Source organism: Leguminivora glycinivorella, chromosome Z, assembly GCF_023078275.1.
Source record: "Leguminivora glycinivorella isolate SPB_JAAS2020 chromosome Z, LegGlyc_1.1, whole genome shotgun sequence".
Lineage (NCBI taxonomy): Eukaryota > Metazoa > Arthropoda > Insecta > Lepidoptera > Tortricidae > Leguminivora > Leguminivora glycinivorella.
Genome location: NC_062998.1, coordinates 14,607,149 through 14,625,005, shown reverse-complemented (window position 1 = coordinate 14,625,005; position 17,857 = coordinate 14,607,149). Strand labels below are relative to the sequence as shown.

The 17,857-nt window shown below is 36.6% G+C and overlaps 3 protein-coding genes across 6 annotated transcripts; 1 reads left to right on the top strand and 2 right to left on the bottom strand.

Moving 5' to 3' along the window:
- The first annotated feature begins 1,250 nt into the window (after nt 1–1,250).
- On the top strand, nt 1,251–8,427 carry LOC125241470 (presenilins-associated rhomboid-like protein, mitochondrial). Its single transcript, XM_048149977.1, has 9 exons — nt 1,251–1,536; nt 1,612–1,804; nt 1,927–2,055; nt 2,797–2,959; nt 3,080–3,175; nt 3,922–4,046; nt 4,641–4,742; nt 6,334–6,431; nt 8,271–8,427. Exons 1-9 carry the CDS (start codon nt 1,490–1,492, stop codon nt 8,362–8,364), a joined length of 1,047 nt encoding a protein of 348 aa, XP_048005934.1. The 5' UTR covers nt 1,251–1,489; the 3' UTR covers nt 8,365–8,427.
- On the bottom strand, nt 8,420–12,244 carry LOC125241471 (S-formylglutathione hydrolase). 4 transcript variants are annotated; one of them, XM_048149982.1, is made up of 5 exons: nt 12,139–12,244; nt 11,206–11,429; nt 10,721–10,966; nt 10,104–10,323; nt 8,420–8,784 (listed from the first exon to the last, which is right to left on the bottom strand). In XM_048149982.1, the coding sequence occupies exons 2-5, from the start codon at nt 11,418–11,420 to the stop codon at nt 8,602–8,604; spliced, it is 864 nt and encodes a 287-aa protein (XP_048005939.1). In that variant the 5' UTR covers nt 11,421–11,429; nt 12,139–12,244; the 3' UTR covers nt 8,420–8,601. The 4 variants fall into 4 exon arrangements, with proteins under 4 accessions (XP_048005939.1, XP_048005938.1, XP_048005936.1 ...); XM_048149981.1 differs by having other exon boundaries at nt 12,049–12,154; XM_048149979.1 differs by lacking the exon at nt 12,139–12,244 and adding an exon at nt 11,963–12,067.
- A 2,398-nt stretch (nt 12,245–14,642) lies between these two features.
- On the bottom strand, nt 14,643–17,257 carry LOC125241032 (protein Mpv17). Its single transcript, XM_048149309.1, has 2 exons — nt 16,713–17,257; nt 14,643–16,204 (listed from the first exon to the last, which is right to left on the bottom strand). Exons 1-2 carry the CDS (start codon nt 16,920–16,922, stop codon nt 15,857–15,859), a joined length of 558 nt encoding a protein of 185 aa, XP_048005266.1. The 5' UTR covers nt 16,923–17,257; the 3' UTR covers nt 14,643–15,856.
- Between the last annotated feature and the right edge of the window lie 600 nt (nt 17,258–17,857).

The following is a 17,857-nucleotide window of genomic DNA, read 5'->3' as shown; positions in this document are numbered from 1 at the left end:
GACGTCCATGCGCTCAAGGCCACGTCCACGTCCGTCGACCGATAGTTTGCACGGTTATGTGTATTTCCATTGTCCAGATTCCATAACCGTGCAAACTATCGGTCGACGGACGTGGACGTGGCCTTGAGCGCATGGACGTCCGATCGAAATCTGGCTCGCTGGATGTTTTGTTCCGTGCACACTGATCGGTCGCGGTCGATTTACGACGGACGTCCGCGTAGTATGTTCCTAGCTTTATATAGGTATAGGTTAGGTTCGTTAGGTATCTTCAAACGGCCGAAGGCTCCTATTCTGTGCAGTTTCTGTAATAAGCGGGGCTCCGTCGATATCGCTTTCTGTCTCTGGCGCCTTAGTAATTCTACGGGAAAATTTTGCACCTTTGCACCACTCTAACTCCTAAATTAGTAGGTTTTAAAAAAAACTTTAATTTATAAAAGATGCTTATTTTAATGCATTCTTTCTAATAAGAACAAAACACTATGCTAGAAAGAGTGCAGAGGAAGTTCTGTAGGCACATTTACAAACGACTGTACGGATACGGATATTACCCATATATGTATCCATCTCTATTCGTAACAGGAATGGTTGGTCTTCAAACTCTAGAAACCAGACGGAAACTGCTGCATATTATGCATTACCGCCAACTGTTTCACCATAGAGTAGATGACGCATCCGTGCTTGAGAGAATGGGGCTGCAAGTGCCAAGAGCGAATGTGGTGGTTGGCATGCCGGGCGCGGTGCCGGCGCGGCGGCGGCGGCGCCTGTTCGCGGCGGCCGGCGCACCGCTCGAGCCCGAGCTGCTCTTAATCGCATCATGTTGGAGACAGACGATATTGACATATTTGCTGATAGTGTTGGTGTGTTTTACAGAAAACTCTTAAGGTTCATAGACTCTACACTCCTTAGGTGATTAATGTAATAACCATAGTTTAACTTTTAAGTGTGTTTGCTTTTATTTATGTCAATTTAACATGTACATAATTATATTACCACATAAGTGCTTTGGTGAAATACTGTTAACTTTTGTGTATTTTTAATAAATAAATAAATAAATAAACGTGAAAAAGTCCCAGAATCGGGCCCCTTTTGCTATACTCTGACCGCCCCTGTCTATACTACTGTAATGTTTGACGTTATCACGTTAAACTACCGTCCGTAAACCGACTTTACAGACAACCAATTTTTCTTTTTTTGACAAAGAATTCAAATGCCGTTGACAGTGACAGTTGACACGCTAAACTTCACAAATTTGTCCGGTCACTTTTCATTTTCAATAAAGGATTACGTAGATTCATCGTAGATTGGCTGTAAATTTACCACAAAACCTACTTTTTTTTTAATTTTCCTTGGCGAATGAGTGATTGAATGTCAAGTCCTTTTCTTGTCAAAGTCATTTTAGGCACACATACATTTAAAATTATGTGGCCACTACCGTTCCTCCTGTAAAATAATGTGATGCAATCCCGCTCTCAACATCAGTGAAATTAACATGTTTTATAGAAATGTTCGGTATGCAGCCGAGTTGACAAACACTTGGTAAGTTTCCTTTCGCCGTATGAATTTTACGAAGCAATTTGCCCTCTATTTATTACCGTTGTTTGTTTTATTTAGTAAATCCGGATTGCTGCAACTTTACTCCAACCCGAACAGTTATGCACGAGTTGGTTTCCGACAGTCAATTCACAGTGCACGAAGGAGCGGACGACGGCCTACTTTCAAAAATGATCCCCTCGAAAACATACAGATAGAATCAGGACCACTTCACATTAGCTCACTTTTTAGACCCTTTGCATTCACCATAGGGGTATGTGCGATCTGTTCTTCTTTCCTTTAGAGAGGAAGTATAACTGACTTGTGTTATACATGAAATAATTACAATCTGGAAATGTGGCTACTAAAACTAACACACATTAAAATGTATTCCAGGTTTCTGTTGCTAGTCTTACTGGATGTGTCATCTGGGAGTATGAGAACTTACGCCAGCATGCTGCCAAATATCTGCGAAAGCCTGGTACCTGGCTTAGTTCTCAACAGAGAAAGATACTGGCACAAAGTGTAAGATTTTAATCCCACTTCATGAGTTTTCACATTATCCAATCTGATATTGGATGTAGGATCGAGTTCCCATATATTTCAGCCGCCATCTTTGATTTTTGCCTTTGAAATCCTTCCTGCATCCAATATCGGATCAGATAATGTGAAAAAGCACTTAGACAGATCTGTTTGCTACAAATTCTGATTTAAATTGATTCTATTTTCTGTGATTCATATCTTTATATTATAATTGTCCTGCAAGAGTTATATGTAGTATATTTAATACTACTGAAAAAATATTATAAGAGTTCTCATTGAATTATATTCTCTGTAAAACTCAGTGTTCAGTGAGGGAACTGTTGTGGACCCACCATAGGTTTGCTTGAAGCAATAGAATTGAAGCATGCTACTTATTGAGGCAGCATTTTATAACTGGATATGAGTAACTAGAACTACTAGAAGGAAGAAAAACCTTTTTTTTGTGATTATTGATAATTATATCAATTGGGAACACCACAAGGTGTGGACCTTGTGGTGTTTCACCACTAACACCATTTCAGAGGTTTTTTTTACCGGGTCATTACAAATCTCAATTTCTGCACTACATATGAATCCTGTATCAGAACAGAATCTTTTTTAATAAAAAATTGTCAGCAACAGAATCTATTGAAGTTAGACTAAATAAGTGTGACTTGCTTATACTTACTACCATACTGATTTAGTATAAAAATAATCATACTGTCATACTTTAATTAATTACAGAGATCTGAACCAGGACCCATTCGAAAATGGTGGAGTTCACTGAATGATAATGAGAAAGTCTTTTTTCCTATTCTTGGCGCAAATCTACTAGTTTTTGGAGCATGGCGGATACGGGCTTTACAACCGACAATGGTCAAGTACTTCTGTTCAAACCCTTCTGGTGGTAAGATCTATTGATTAAACTATTTAAAGACTATTATCAGTGGACACTGAATGCTTATATGATACATGTACTATTAAATAATGATAATTATTAATTAAGATGTATTTTTATTTTTTACAGGCAGTGTGTGCTTACCTATGATATTATCTACATTTAGCCATTATTCCACCTTACATTTGGCTGCAAACATGTATGTCCTTCATAGTTTTATGCCAGGTATGTTATTTGAACAGTTTTCTTTACTAATAAAATGTACTCATATTATCCTCGTATACCCTTCTAAGAGCATTGTAAATTCCATTCTAATTTCATATAAGGTGTAGTGGGGCAATTACAACTGCGGCATTTTCAAGTGAACGAATTCTTTCTATGTTTTACACTATTAACTTGAGCTCCATATCCATCCATTGAATAATATAACCAGTGGCCACTTTATTTAATAAACCAAAAAATGTAAAACATGGAAAAAATTCTATCATTGAAATTTGCCTCCCAGTCGTATTTGACCTGCTGTACTTTACCAAGTATAGTTATTTGTTTTACAAGGGGGCAAAGTTGTTTTTTAACCGCACGTACCAATATTGATACCCGAGCAAGCAAAAGATTCCAAAAAGTGGAATCTTGAGCGTTGCGAGGGTATCAAGGCACGAAGGTTAAATAAACTTTGCCACCAAGTGAAACAAAAAATTTCACCACACCGACATGAACAAAATACTGTCTATAAAACATCAAAATAAATCAAATCATCAATTATTTATTCAATATTATAATTAAAAATCATCATTTATAGGTAAAATCTATCAGTCAGCTTAAGACATCAATTAAAATTTGTATAAAATTTCTTTGCACTCTTGTGGATAAATGCAATTTTGCTATCTGTTTTCGAATAGCAAAGAGAGCGTTTACCAGTTAGTGTGGTGAAAAATACATTCAAAGATATTAATGTAGAAATATTTCAACAGCTGCCCTGGCGTCATTAGGGAAGGAGCAGTTTGTTGCCATGTACGTAACTGGCGGAGTGGTCAGTAGCTTCACCAGCATCTTGTACAAGGTGGCCACCAAGCAACCAGGTCTCAGTCTTGGTGCTGTAAGTCATTCTTAAATATTCAACTGCATAGTTTTAAATCAATAACTAATCATATTAATTAGTATTTACTAAGGGTTAAAATCGTTTGTTAGTGTGAAGGAGCTTACGCGTCGTCGTCGTTGAACTCTAACGTAATTGCGTACGCATATTCATACTAACCAGCTGCTTTTGGTCGGCGTTGAGCCTGTTCCGCGTCGATAGGTTTATGGAAATCCTAAAGCCTCCGCCACACATAAAGCGTTTTGATAGCGTAGCATTCGCGGAGCGGAATGCGCATTCCGCTCACAATCCGCACTCGTTAGTTCCCGCCGGCGTCCGCTGGGCGCAACGCCCACCGCTATCATTGGGCTTCGCCTACGCTCTCAAAACGCGCATGTGTGGCCGAGCTTTAAGGGTTAAACTGGGGACAATGTCGCGTGTCTTTAAATTGCAAAAAGTCGAGCTAACAGTGCGTAAAATTCTTCTTGGCACTTATTTTTTTGGAAACAAAGTCCATCCCATCATGTCTCATATGAGGTTATGAGGACGCAACACACGACTTTTGATCTTTACTCGTACTGTATTACTAAGTATAAATCTTATATATGCTTTCAGTCAGGAGCAATCATGGCAGTGCTGGCATACGTTTGCATGCAGTATCCTGATACTAGGCTGAGCATCATATTCTTGCCTATGTACACATTTGCAGCAGGCACTGTAAGTGGTTTCTACATTGACTATATGATGCCATTTATAATTGATGAGGAATATGATATACAATAATTATGACTGTTCCTCTAATTTGCTTTTGTACCCAAAAGTAATGAATTAAGTATTGGACTACAGGTAGGTCCTCTATATGCAACTGTGTATCCCCCCTAGGTACATAAATAAGATTCAAACCTAGAAATCACTGGCCGCATTGAGTATTTATTAACTTTCAGTCCCTAAGTTCTGTCACAAAGGTAAAAACGTATACATATACATATGTAGAAGTTTTTATTGTTCATGCATATGATTTCGAAGCGTGCTCAATTTTCAGTTACATACTTATAATTTAACTTAATTGGTTTTGGTAGTTTTAATCGTTATATTTATGCGTATTTTCAAGCTTTTTAGGGTTCCGTAGTCAACTAGGAACCCTTATAGTTTCGCCATTTCTGTCTGTCCGTCCGTCCGCGGATAATCTCAGTAACCGAACCCTACACTGAGCGTGGCCCGACACGCTCTTGGCCGTTTTTTTTTACTATTCCTGAAAATCTTCCACCAGGTGTCACAGAAAAGGCATTTATCTAGTCGACAAGATTAATGAGTCATTGCCTTCTTAACTGACTTCGAAATCATTTAATAATACGTTACAATCAACGTAGGGAACAAATCAAATTATTTTATTATTTTTAGGGTTCCGTAGTCAACTAGGAACCCTTTTAGTTTCGCCATGTCTGTCTGTCCGTCCGTCCGTCCGCGGATAATCTCAGTGACCGTTAGCACTAAAAAGCTGAAATTTGGTACCAATATGTATATCAATCACGCCGACAAAGTGGAAAAAAATGTTTTATTAGGGTAGCCCCCCCCCCCCCCCCTTACACGTAAAGTGGAGTGATTTTTTTTTTTTTTCATTTCAATCCTAACGTGTGATATATTTCATATATTGTTCGATAGGTATTGAAAAATGAATAGGAGTTTAAATCATTTTTTGATATTGTTAATACTTTCAGAAATAATCGCTCCAAAAGTTAAAAAAAATGCGTCCCCCCTCTAACTTTTGAACCATACGTTTAAAAAAATATGAAAAAAATCACAAAAATAGAACTTTACAAAGACTTTCTAGGAAAATTATTTTGAACTTGATAAGTTGAACAGTTTTTGAAAAAAATACGGTAAACTACGGAACCCTACACTGAGCGTGGCCCGACACGCTCTTGGCCGGTTTTTTATCTTTATTTTCAATCCTTACAAAATTACGGTAATATTCCTACGTCAGATTGCATCACTATCACACAAACTAAACCGTAGAGAAATTTATGCATACTTTGCTTTAAACAGTTTTTTGGGAAGTTTTCATTGACATTGTTGACTCAAAGTGGTTTGTTTACAGATGACCTACCGTAAACTACCTTTGACATCTCGTCTCCCTATAACACTTATGTGCGAATTTAGAACTGCGATAGACGGTGAACACGTTAAACATGGTTTGCCATAGTCTCTCCAAAATATGCTATTGCCGCCCTCTGCGCAAAGTTTTGCATAATTTGTATCCCCTAATAAGTTATGTGAATTTGAATGACAGAATTCCTATTTGTTTCAGGCTATAAAAGTCATAATGAGCGTAGACTTGGCGGGAGTTATTATGGGGTGGAAGGTGTTCGACCACGCTGCTCATCTTGGCGGAGCCCTGTTCGGGATGTAAGTATATAGTATGCCTTTCTCAAAGTTAAGCCGTTTTATTGCCTACATACTACCGTTGGACCCCGGTCACCCGCGACAATGGTTACACTACACGAAAGGAAACCTGAATACATTCATCCAATACAAATATTTTAGTTTCAACAGTTTGATGGCCACAGAAAAAAAAGAGACTTTTTCTACAGCTTCGCAAAAAATTGTAGAAATAGAACTATTGTTTTTTTTTTATCATAGCAACACTTCTCACGCAAACGGTTTATGGTTTTATATCCCCGCATCTCCACCATCTTGAGAGGTTTTTCTATATCCCAGCATCTCCGCCATCTCGAGGCAAGGCAACATACCAATATTATAAGTACGCTCGAATAGAGTTCGAATAATATTTATTACAGTTTTCGACTAGAGTGTTTTTTCATTATCCAATTCGATACCTGATGTAGAATGTAAAGTTTTATATTTCTATGTAGAGATGTAGTGCGAAAAGCTTTCCTTTCGTATTTTTCGAAAACATTAGTATTTGTCATGCTAGTTCAGACAGTTTAAGTACGCCTTACTGAGACTGACTGAAATAGCATGACGCGTTCGTACGTTTCCGTAAAAATACAAAGGAAATTATTTTCGCACTACATCTGTATTTGGTTAATAGTAGGTTAATAGTTTGGTTGAGAGTAGCGCCAGTGACAGAGACATTGAGAGGAAGTAGATTAGCATGGTATGGGTATGTAATGCGGAGGGATGAAAGCAATGTTATAAAACGAGTGGTAAATATGAAAGTGGATGGATACAATGGTAGTGGAAGGCCTAAGAAAAGATGGATGGAATGTGTGAATAACGATATGAGAGTGAAAGGTATTAGTATGGAAATGACGGCTGATAGAGAGAAATGGAGGAAGATGATCTGCTGCGCCGACCCCAAATAATGGGAAAAGGGCAAGGAAATGATGATGATGAATCTGTATTTGGTTAATCATTTTTACTAATAAACGATATGCAACTCAAAATAGGCGGACTTCATGCCAACGACGGTAACGACACTCTTGTGTAGCTAATTTTGTCCTAGGCGCCTTCCACTTCCACTTCCACTATCAGATATCAGATAGAGAGAGAAGGAGCATCCGATAATGTGAGTCATGTAGGATGCCCTGCCGATAATACATGTAATGTTTCGTTGTAGTGCGCGTGATCGCTGAAAGCGATGTGGAAGGGGTGGGCTACAAAGATAGCGCCTTTAATATGTCGCATGTTGGTCCTATAGGCTACTAGACTCATATCGAATTGGGCACAATAAATTATTGTCTTCTATAGTATTTGACATAAAACAGCAATATTTATAGATTTTGGGTATTAAAAGTGTGTAATGACTGACGTATTTTCGATTGAAAATGTGTATATATAATCTTTTATTTATTTTGGCCACCGAAAACGCTGTCAGCGATGTAGTGACGTCATCGAATTCAAACCTTACTGCATGTCAAAACAATCACTGACATATTGAACTTTATGCCTTCACACTTAAAAAGTCAGAAAATGTTGTTTTCGAATAGAATGACCTGATGCACAGATAATCTATAGATTAACGTGACTGTGTTGTTTTCGCCTAGTTACGTAAAAGTATATTTTTTGCTGTTTTTAAGTTATAATAAAATATGGTAATATTTTATTTCGGTAAATTGGGCAGTTCTTAATCATATTAAGACCGACTTTAAAAAAGGGTCAAGTAGCCTATTTCTGATATCGGATCGGGTGAATCTGAAAACGTCAACCCTTTCATTTGTGTTTCAGTTTTATCTTTTTTTTTTCTTCTCAAAAACAACTAACACAAATTAACCTATTTTTCAGAGCGTGGTGTCTTTGGGGCAACAGTCATATCTGGGGTAATCGAGATAAATTCCTGCAGTATTACCATACCCTACGTAAAACTGATGGCAGGTAGGAATACCGAGATATTTATCTAAGATTCATAATAGACAATAAAACAGATGTTTATTCAATCACATATTTCTATTTTATTTTTAAAAATCATTTTACCCTATCCTCTCCCCATATAAAAAAATATTTTCCTTTACCATCTAAAAATATTGTTAGACAATATTTAACTTTAAAAAATGCACTGGTATAAATACTATACATACACAATTTGTATTAGACGGCTGCCAGACGATGATTGCAATTAGGCCTTGAGTATCTTTGCATGGAACTCGAAATGTTCATTGAGGTAGGTCGAAATATAGTAGTAAGAGTGATCATATCCTTCTCGTAGGTTCAGGATTATAGGTACTCCGGCCGAGCGGCAGGCCTCGACTAAATTCTCGGGTAGGAGTTGTTTCTCAACGTAAAATTTGTCTGCACTTCCCTGAAATTATAAATATAAACGTAAATAAAGACGAATGATAACGACGATGCTATTAACTAGAGATGGGCCGAATACGAATATTCGGCCGAACATTCGGTTCAGCTGTTACCGAACCGAACATTCGGCCGAATATTCGGTTCCACATTATTTTAAATCCTGGCTCAGAGTTAAAAACTTTTCAATGATTGATAAGTAATGGGTACTAAGGCTCTTATCTTAATGTTCGTATAATTTAATGCATAAATAAAATTTTGGTTTTGTATCTTAAGCTTAATTATTTTGATTTTTAACATAATTAAATAATTATGGTAGTTACTTATATTTTAATGCATTTTTAACTCCTTTTGGTGGTTTCTTAGAACGCTGAAATAGGATGTCATTATCCGATGAATTACGAAAAAACTTACGCTATTTATTTACTTTGTTTATTCGGTAAATATTCGGCAATATAACCGAATTTTTCGGCCGAATACGAACATTGAAAAACTTGCCGAATATGCCGAATACCGAATATTTACCGAATATTCGGCCCATCTCTACTATTGACCCTTAAATACATGAATTTTTCTTTTAACGAGATATTAATATATGTGATAGATAATGGTTTTCTGACTCTGGGAAAAATAATAAAAAAAATATTGAAGATCGATTTTTATACTAAATCAGTGTTAGAAGTTAAATAGGCCAAATCTTATTTATACAAATATATCTTCTATTGGTAAGTTTTATTTTTTAAAATTACTACTATTTAAAAGGTACACTATTTGTGAAACCTTTATGATAAAACGTTTAAACATAAACTAATTACTAACTCCGAAAAAATCAGCCTAAATCACATACTAAAAATCGCTATAGTCCTGTTTTTTCACACTTCCGCCATTTCATCTTAATCCTTAAATCCTTAAATCATTATATTATTTAATTTATTTAATTGTATATTAAATAATAATAAATATTAAATAATAATAAATAATAATTAAGCAATAAATGTGATTTTGGATAGCTACATATCGAGCCACGGACCATCGAATATATGATGCATAATATACATCACCATGCATTTAAGGGTTAAAAATACTGTAATATTAGCAAAAAATTGTTGAGCATTAGACTTTTCGTTCGCCGACAAGTAGCAGTAGTGATAATTTACACTATTGTGTAAGTATAGTGTAAGTGTTTGACGCTAGATGTCACTACAAATAACTCGAATTTGCTGATGATCATGACAGACAATAATGAATCTTTGAGTCTTGAATGTCTTGATCATGCTAGTTCAGCACACTCAGTGATTTAAAAAGGGCATTTATTCTTTAATATACCTGATCAATGAGGAGTGTTAGTGGAGGACCATCATATTTCTTGACAAGCTCAGTAGCATCCCATTCAACCCATTTGCTCTTGTCTTCACCCAAGTATCCAGTAAAGGCCTTTACTCCCCATGGGCAGGCGGATGGGTTACAGATAGGCGCAAATGCGCTCACAGACTTGTATAAACCAGGGTTTCTCAGAGTGGAAACTAAAGCACCATGACCTCCCATGCTGTAATGAAAAATTAAAGTCTATATACAAACATTGCATTTTGGAGGACATTTATTATTTTGATTATGTACCTACCTACTCCTAAAATCAAATGTGACATCACAATACATTTAATTTAATTTTAAAGGGTTTAGGCCTTAACATAATAACTAAATCAGCAATTCCCGAAAAGTTTGTACATTTGGATCTCATCTCCGATTTTGATAAACATTGGTAGGCTGATAGAGTCCATGATGCTGAGCAAGATCCACTAGGTTTCCCAAAATGTCCTAGGTTGTTTGTATGAAACCTTCCTTTTTCGTTACCAGATTTCTATACATTTTCGGTTTCAAATAAAATAGCCATTAAAAATACCCACTCAAAATACATAAATGATAAATTGGGAAAAATTACTTACCTGTGCCCCATTATGCCGAACCTCTTAGGGTCAACAACATTGCTAAAAGCTTGCTGAATCAATTCATACAACTCTTTGTTCACATAACTGCCCATTCTGTAGTTTTTGGACCATTGCTCTTGAGTAGCATCTAAGTAAAATCCAGCAGATACACCAAAATCCCATGATTCATCATCACCTGGTACCTTCACTCCTCTGGGAGATGTATCAGGGCCCACAACAATGATGCCATGCTCAGCAGCATATCTGATAACAAGTATAATTAAAAAATTAGCCTTTCCCATACACACTACGTTAGAATGAAAATTAGTTTACTATTGAAGTTAACAAATATATTGATAATAATTGATAAGAGGTCAAAGGCAAGTTTATTTGAATATATTCTGTATGATAAGACACTTATTGCATAACAGTCTTAAAAGTCATCATTACGTCAAGTGGATTAATTATGAAAGCACAATACAAGTAAGAATTAGTTTTGTTACCTTTGGAAACCAGACTTGGTAATAAAATTTTGCTCATTGCACGTGAGGCCGGATAGATAGAAGATAACTGGAAGCTTTACATCACCACCCTCGGCTTGAGGCGGCAGGTAGATTGAGAAATTCATTTTGCATTTTAGTTCTGAAGACTCATGGGAGTACACCTTTTGATAACCCCCAAATATTTTGTTAGAAGATACTTCTTCAATGGCACCCATTTTTAGTTTCTGTAAGTAGCAAAGTAATAAATGATTAATAATTGTTCTAAATTTAAATTGCAAAATAGGTAGTAACTTTATGGCATTGCTTGTAAAAAAAATTTGTTACTAGTCTTAGGCAGCCTCAAGAATAAGCAACTTACGTTGTGAAATTCCTCTTTGATATGCTGCATTTGTATATAATTTAAACAAGTATTAATAATATAGTAGCACTCAGTTACTTGCAGCCGGCTGGGTCCTAAGTCAAAGTGAACTTGTCCAATGGTGACCCATGCTTTTATCTGAGCTCATGTCATTTTATTTAAGATAATGGTGCTTGACCCGTGATAACTTAATAATATTGGCAGAATCACATTAAATTAAGGCTGTAGGTTATTATTGGGACAATGATAATAACTATAAGAAATCGAGGTCTAGAATTATAGAAACATTACGTTATGCCAATGCCACCTTTTAATTTAAAGAAAAATTACAAACCAACTATTAACTATATTACGCTTACAAAAAGTACATGATACACGGGCCAGTAAATAAATACCTACCTTTAAACGAAATAGAAACGACAACCTTACTAAAAATAATGAAAGCTTAGCCATAAACTATAAATAATTTACAGTAAAAATCCTACCGTGAGGTTGCTTACGTTACTTCCAAGATAAAATTAATGATAAGTATGATGTAAATTTGATAATATGAATTATGCGAAAGATAACCTTACTTCAGTGCGGTATTTTTTTCCTTTCTCGCTAGTCGCTACTGCAAATGCATATCTAGCAAATCAAATCTTTGACCATAGATATAAAATAGTCGCTAGAAGGCGCGAAATTCAAATTATTTCCACACTTCGCACTATACATTTTTAGGGTTCCGTACCAAAAAGGTACAAAAGGAACCCTTATGGTGCGACTCTGTCCGTCTGTCACATTTCTAAATATCTCGAGAACTACTTATGCTATCAACTTGAAATTTGGAATAGTTTTGAACATTGTTAACCTCTACAAAATTAAAGGATTATTTTTGTTATTTATTAATATTAACTATACAAAATGGCCATTATGAAAGGGGGGGCAAATTGTATATGTCAAGTAACTAGGTCAAGTGGGGTATCGTTAGAAAGAGCTCAAACTGTACATATCAAAACAAGTGTAGACCCCTTTGCATACAAATTTGTATGGCAGGGGGTCTCCTGTTCTCTGCAGCTGACTGTACTTGTACGAGGCATTATATATTCTGTGATTATATTGCCTGGTTATAAAAATATAACCGTTATTTGCAAAATTTCTAATAAGTAGGTATGATAATGTATAAATAATTCAGTGGGGCTCCCATACAAGAGCATGATTTTATTTGCTTTTTAGGGTTCCGTACCAAAAAGGTACAAAAGGAACCTTTATGGCGCCGACGGACAGATCCGTCTGTCTGTCTGTCCGTCTGTCACATTGCTAAATATCTCGAGAACTACTTATGCTATCAATTTGAAATAGTTATGAACATTGTTAACCTCTACAAATTGAAGGTATTGTTGAGGAGAATAAAAGAATTTTGAAGGAAAATGTAAAAGAAAATGTCAGTCGCTTTCGTAAAACTAGTGCCTACGCCAAATCTTGAGTTTAGTTGTCAAAGCGAACCCCACGCTCTCATGAGTCGTGATAACCCAAGGAGGGTGATGATGGCTTATAATATGTATGTAGATAGTGGTACAGAACCCTTGAATCGCGTTAGAGTAGAGTCCGACTCGCGCTGCTGATAAAAGAAAGAAAGAAAATACATTTATTACGACCAAGGTACTTATATAAAGAATAATGTTTGATATAGTGGTCGCAAAAGGACACCACTCAGCATATGCTCTGGCACAGATGGTGCCACAGCGCTGGTCTTCCGTGGGGTCCAGGGTCGGTCGATAGTGTAACACAATAAGTGAGGGTACAGTACAGTAAGATAACATTTAGGCCTACTTGCACCAATCACTTAATTCAGGGTTAGTGGGCTGTCAACTGTCAAATTCCATATAAAATTGAGTGTTAAATCTCGGGTTAACCCTCCATTTTCGATGGTGCAAGTGGCTCTAAGAGATACAATTCACACTAAAACCATAACAAAAAGTCAATAGAAAAATATATTAGTACCAATTAGTACTATTAAAATGAGACAAAAAATATAGCAGGAGTAGCGAGGGGAAGAAAATGAGATAAAATGAAATATGGGGGGGGGGAAGAGCGGAGTGGGGGGGGGGGACGATACATAAACATACAACATAAACTAACAAAAGATGTTAAAAGGGTTAAAAGATGTTTTTTTAGTTTAAGTACGCTTAAATGAGCTAAGACCATTGGAGTTGCGTATAGGGGGTGGTATATTATTCCAGCACTTCGTAGCAGAATATCGAAAACTGCCACGAAATGCTGCTGAGCTGCCGTGTCTCGGACAAACTAGTCGGGTAGCTTCTCTCGTTGGTCGCGTAGAGAAAGTTAGCCTGTGAAAGAGGTATGTTGTAGAGAGATGGTTGTTGATGGCGCACCACTCCGAAGAGCAAGGAGGCAAAATGCAAAAAGCGTCGCGCTTCCATCTTTAACATGCCACCACTGTTAAGGTAAGGGGTGACGTAAGTACGCGGGGGGATAGGGAAACAGAACCGCGCGCAGGCATTTTGGATACGTTGAAGTAGAGCCTTGGATCGAGCCAGCAGACACCCGTTCGTAACAGTATCTACGTAATTTAGCTTTGATAAGACTAAAGTGTCACAAAATCTGATTCTAAAGGGAAGACCGAGGTGGCTATAGCACGTGGCCCTGTGCTATCATCACCATCAGGAAGTCCATGTGACCTAATAATCCCTTATGTTAGTGGTGTCTGGTCTACATGAGTTTTAGTTACCCATGGTAAGAAAAGTAGCGATAAAAACTTGTACTAATAGTCACTTGTTTTGCCAATATTGTACCGCGAGCGCAGCGAGTGGTTCGTAAAGAGGAATCTTGAGCGTAGCGAGCGTTGATTTAAGTCACAAAAGCTGAACAAAATTTTCTACTTAGACTAACACGAGGGAAATGCTAACTGTAAAACATCAAACGAGATTTAAGATTCAAAATCTACCAGCTTCGGATATCAAGTTAAAATTTGTATGAAATTACTTTGCACTCTTCCTTGCCCGTACATCGTTACCCTGAAACATATGCCTACTCTGATTACTTACCTACTTAAGTAGGTTAAAATGAAACACAAGACTATTAAAAAAACCTTTATTAATTAAACACACTAGTATATTCAAACTTTTAATGGAATACTAATTTGTGCTAGTCAAGGTCACAAACATATCTTAGGTATTAAATAATACATTCTCAATCTTGCAGGTTTCGTTTTTGAAAGCCAAACTTTGAAGTTCGTTGACGCGTGTTTGAATTACAAAGTCTGCGGATAATTTCTACCAGATTAGTGCAAGTGGAAGTCCAGAGGCGTCGCCATCTGATGGACAAGAGTTGAAATTGATATGGCCAATGGCCAAGGGGAGAAGGAGGGCTTTACATCTAGTTACTATTGTTTCCCTTAGCCCCCTCTTTCTTGCACTTCGTTGGCAACACCCTTGTGCACATGTGCAGAATCGAGAAATTAGAAGCAGACTAGCGCGACTTTTGCCAATCAGATAAGACTGATGGGTGATGGCCTACCGCGAAACACTTTATTTACCTTTTTATATTATAACTCTTACAGATTCGAGCAATAAAATTAGACAGGAGTGATATCGAATTTTCGATATATCTGGTTTCGATTTGGTAGATCCTCTGATATAGCTTGTAACTTATAGGTATGCCTCTTTAAAAATGCTGCAATGTCATGCTTTTATCGATGGTAAATTCAACGAATTCAATGAACCAATCAAACAACACGCAATTTAAGAAAAATCGTATGCGATTGCTGTAATGTTTTTAGGTGCCTACGTCCCAATATCAAAATATAAGGGACTATCCACACTCAGGCAACGCACGTCGTAAGACGCGGAACGGACGCCATCGGCGATCCGCCCGAGCGTAATTTAAAAAACGTTTGATTTTTTTTTAAATGTATCCTCGTGAATTAATGACACAGTGTCCATTATTTACATGAAATGTCTTCCGTTAAAGGGATTCAAGAAGGTCTTATAAAAACATTTAACAATTACTGTTACATTTTCCAATTTGTACATAAGAAAAAAGCTAGACAGTAACTGACATTATTTACAGACAGATTTTCTGTTTCAATATTTTTGACTAGGCAAGAAGGTAGGTCATCATGCTATACAGATAGGTTGCCCTGTTATGGGAAATCAGTGTGTCTTACATGTTTATTATTTACCACCTAGATATTCTGATTAAAATTAAGAAGTTAAATACAGTTGACCCTATTTCAATTCTGTAGTCAACTTAATTGCTCTGTCAGTGAATGCTTACATAAACACACCTACATTATAGTTTCCTATTTGTTTTCCAAGATAAATATGTATTCCAAAACAATGCAACAGTCTGGACAATAAGAACTTGGTATTGTAGTGGAACATAATAAAAATTAACAAGTTGCACCCACGGCCATATTAAATAATTGGTCTTTAATACATCAAAATAATCTCGCCTAATCTCGCTTTTCACAGTTTCCCAATTCTTCCCCTGCATAGTGCCCACCGTTGCAAGGATCAAGAAAAGAAATGTTGGGGCGAAAATTGCTTGGTCAACAAACACTTTCTTAATGGCAACAGTTTTCCCTTCTTTCCCTATGTATTTTTGTAGCACTCCATACCAGACCCGAAGAGCAGGACCCTAAAAAAACAAACATTTAAAAATAAATTTTTAAATCACATCTGGAAATTTACCTGTAAGTGAGCTCAAAAACAAAGATTTACCATGTTCTAATTAAAATTAGACAAGTGTAATGAACTCTCCTTCTCTCAAAGGAATAGCTTATATTTTTTATACCACATGGTGGCAGACAAGCATACGACCCATCCCATAGTAATAGGCACCATAGCCTATGGACACATTTGCAACTGAATGAAATTAATTACTTTCCTCCGAACCAAATTTAAATATTGTGAGCAGATTGGATTAGATCCTTTTCCTTATACCAAATTAGCATTTAAGAATTAAGAGTATCATTCACATTAGTTCGTTGATTTTATTATGGAGGCATTTTTTTATGAAGTTATTACAGAACATCTACTCTAAATCTAGATCCCAGATTGCACAATAGTGTGTCTTACAGTAATAAATTCTATAGTTGTAATGAAAAAACTTTATACGTCAATAATTACTATATGCTTGTACTTACTCCGACAAAAAGGCCTATAGATGCAAACTGACATGTTCTTCTGTAATCGAGGTCCTTTAATGTTTTTTTTTCGATTAGTGTTTGTGATATCACATCACCTGCTCCCATTAAAGCTCCACTTTGGATAGCTTGCATTAAATACGGTCGCCGGGCAAGAGCATTTTGGTATAGTTTGAACATATCGCGAAACTTCAACACTACGATCTGCATGCTGAACTCGAATTTAAAACTAGATATGACCCATTATAAGCTGTGATACGAATTCTACTCTAAATAATATATTTCACAGAGTACGACAATTAAATAAACATCCGATTTGAGGTTAACAGTGTCTCAAATTCTCAGCAATGACAGTTTCTGAAATCTAGCTAGCAGGGAGAATAGAAGTATAAAGGAGGAACATCTGTCGAAGTACAACAATCGCAAAAATGACCGGCTGAGGCCTTGTAATTGCAGTTACAAATCTCTCCGCTTGGAGCGCATGTCTCGCTCAATGATCAGCGATGTGACATGACATTAGACGTTCTTTTCTCTAGGCTGATTTCGTCAGACTGAGCAAGTCAAGACGTAGTCCCGTGGTAGTGCGCTGGCTTCGTACGCAGATGTTCTCGGGTTCGATTCTGACAGCGATCTTTTTGCTTTTTGTTTTTTTTATACATTAATTTTCTTTTTGTGTATTTTTATTTGTGTTTATTTATTGTTTTATTCAGACAAATGTTAATTTAAGCCCTTCTTAGGTAATGTTGTAAGTCTTGCGAATGAAATTTCTAATTAAAAATATTTTTGGACATTAAAAAAATAAAAAAAAATCAAGAAAAATATTAGTAGAAAAAAATAAAAAAGATCTCATCAGGATTTGAACCCGGGACCTCTTGCTCCGTAGGCGGGGTCACTACCGAGAAGGCTAAGAGATTGTCAAACCCTTATCTCCCTGCTATTGCAGCGCCACCTATCTTTTCTTTTATATGTGCACTTCTGATACTTAAAGCTTTCGCTCCTTATATTTCTAATCTCCATACTAGCTAGTCCAAGAAGCAAGCAGCATAGCAGGGATGTAACGGATGTGTTTTTAACGGAACCGACACTGACAGATCTGTCAGTGTCTTGTCAAGCAGAATACAAGTTTTTTTTAAGATTATGAATTT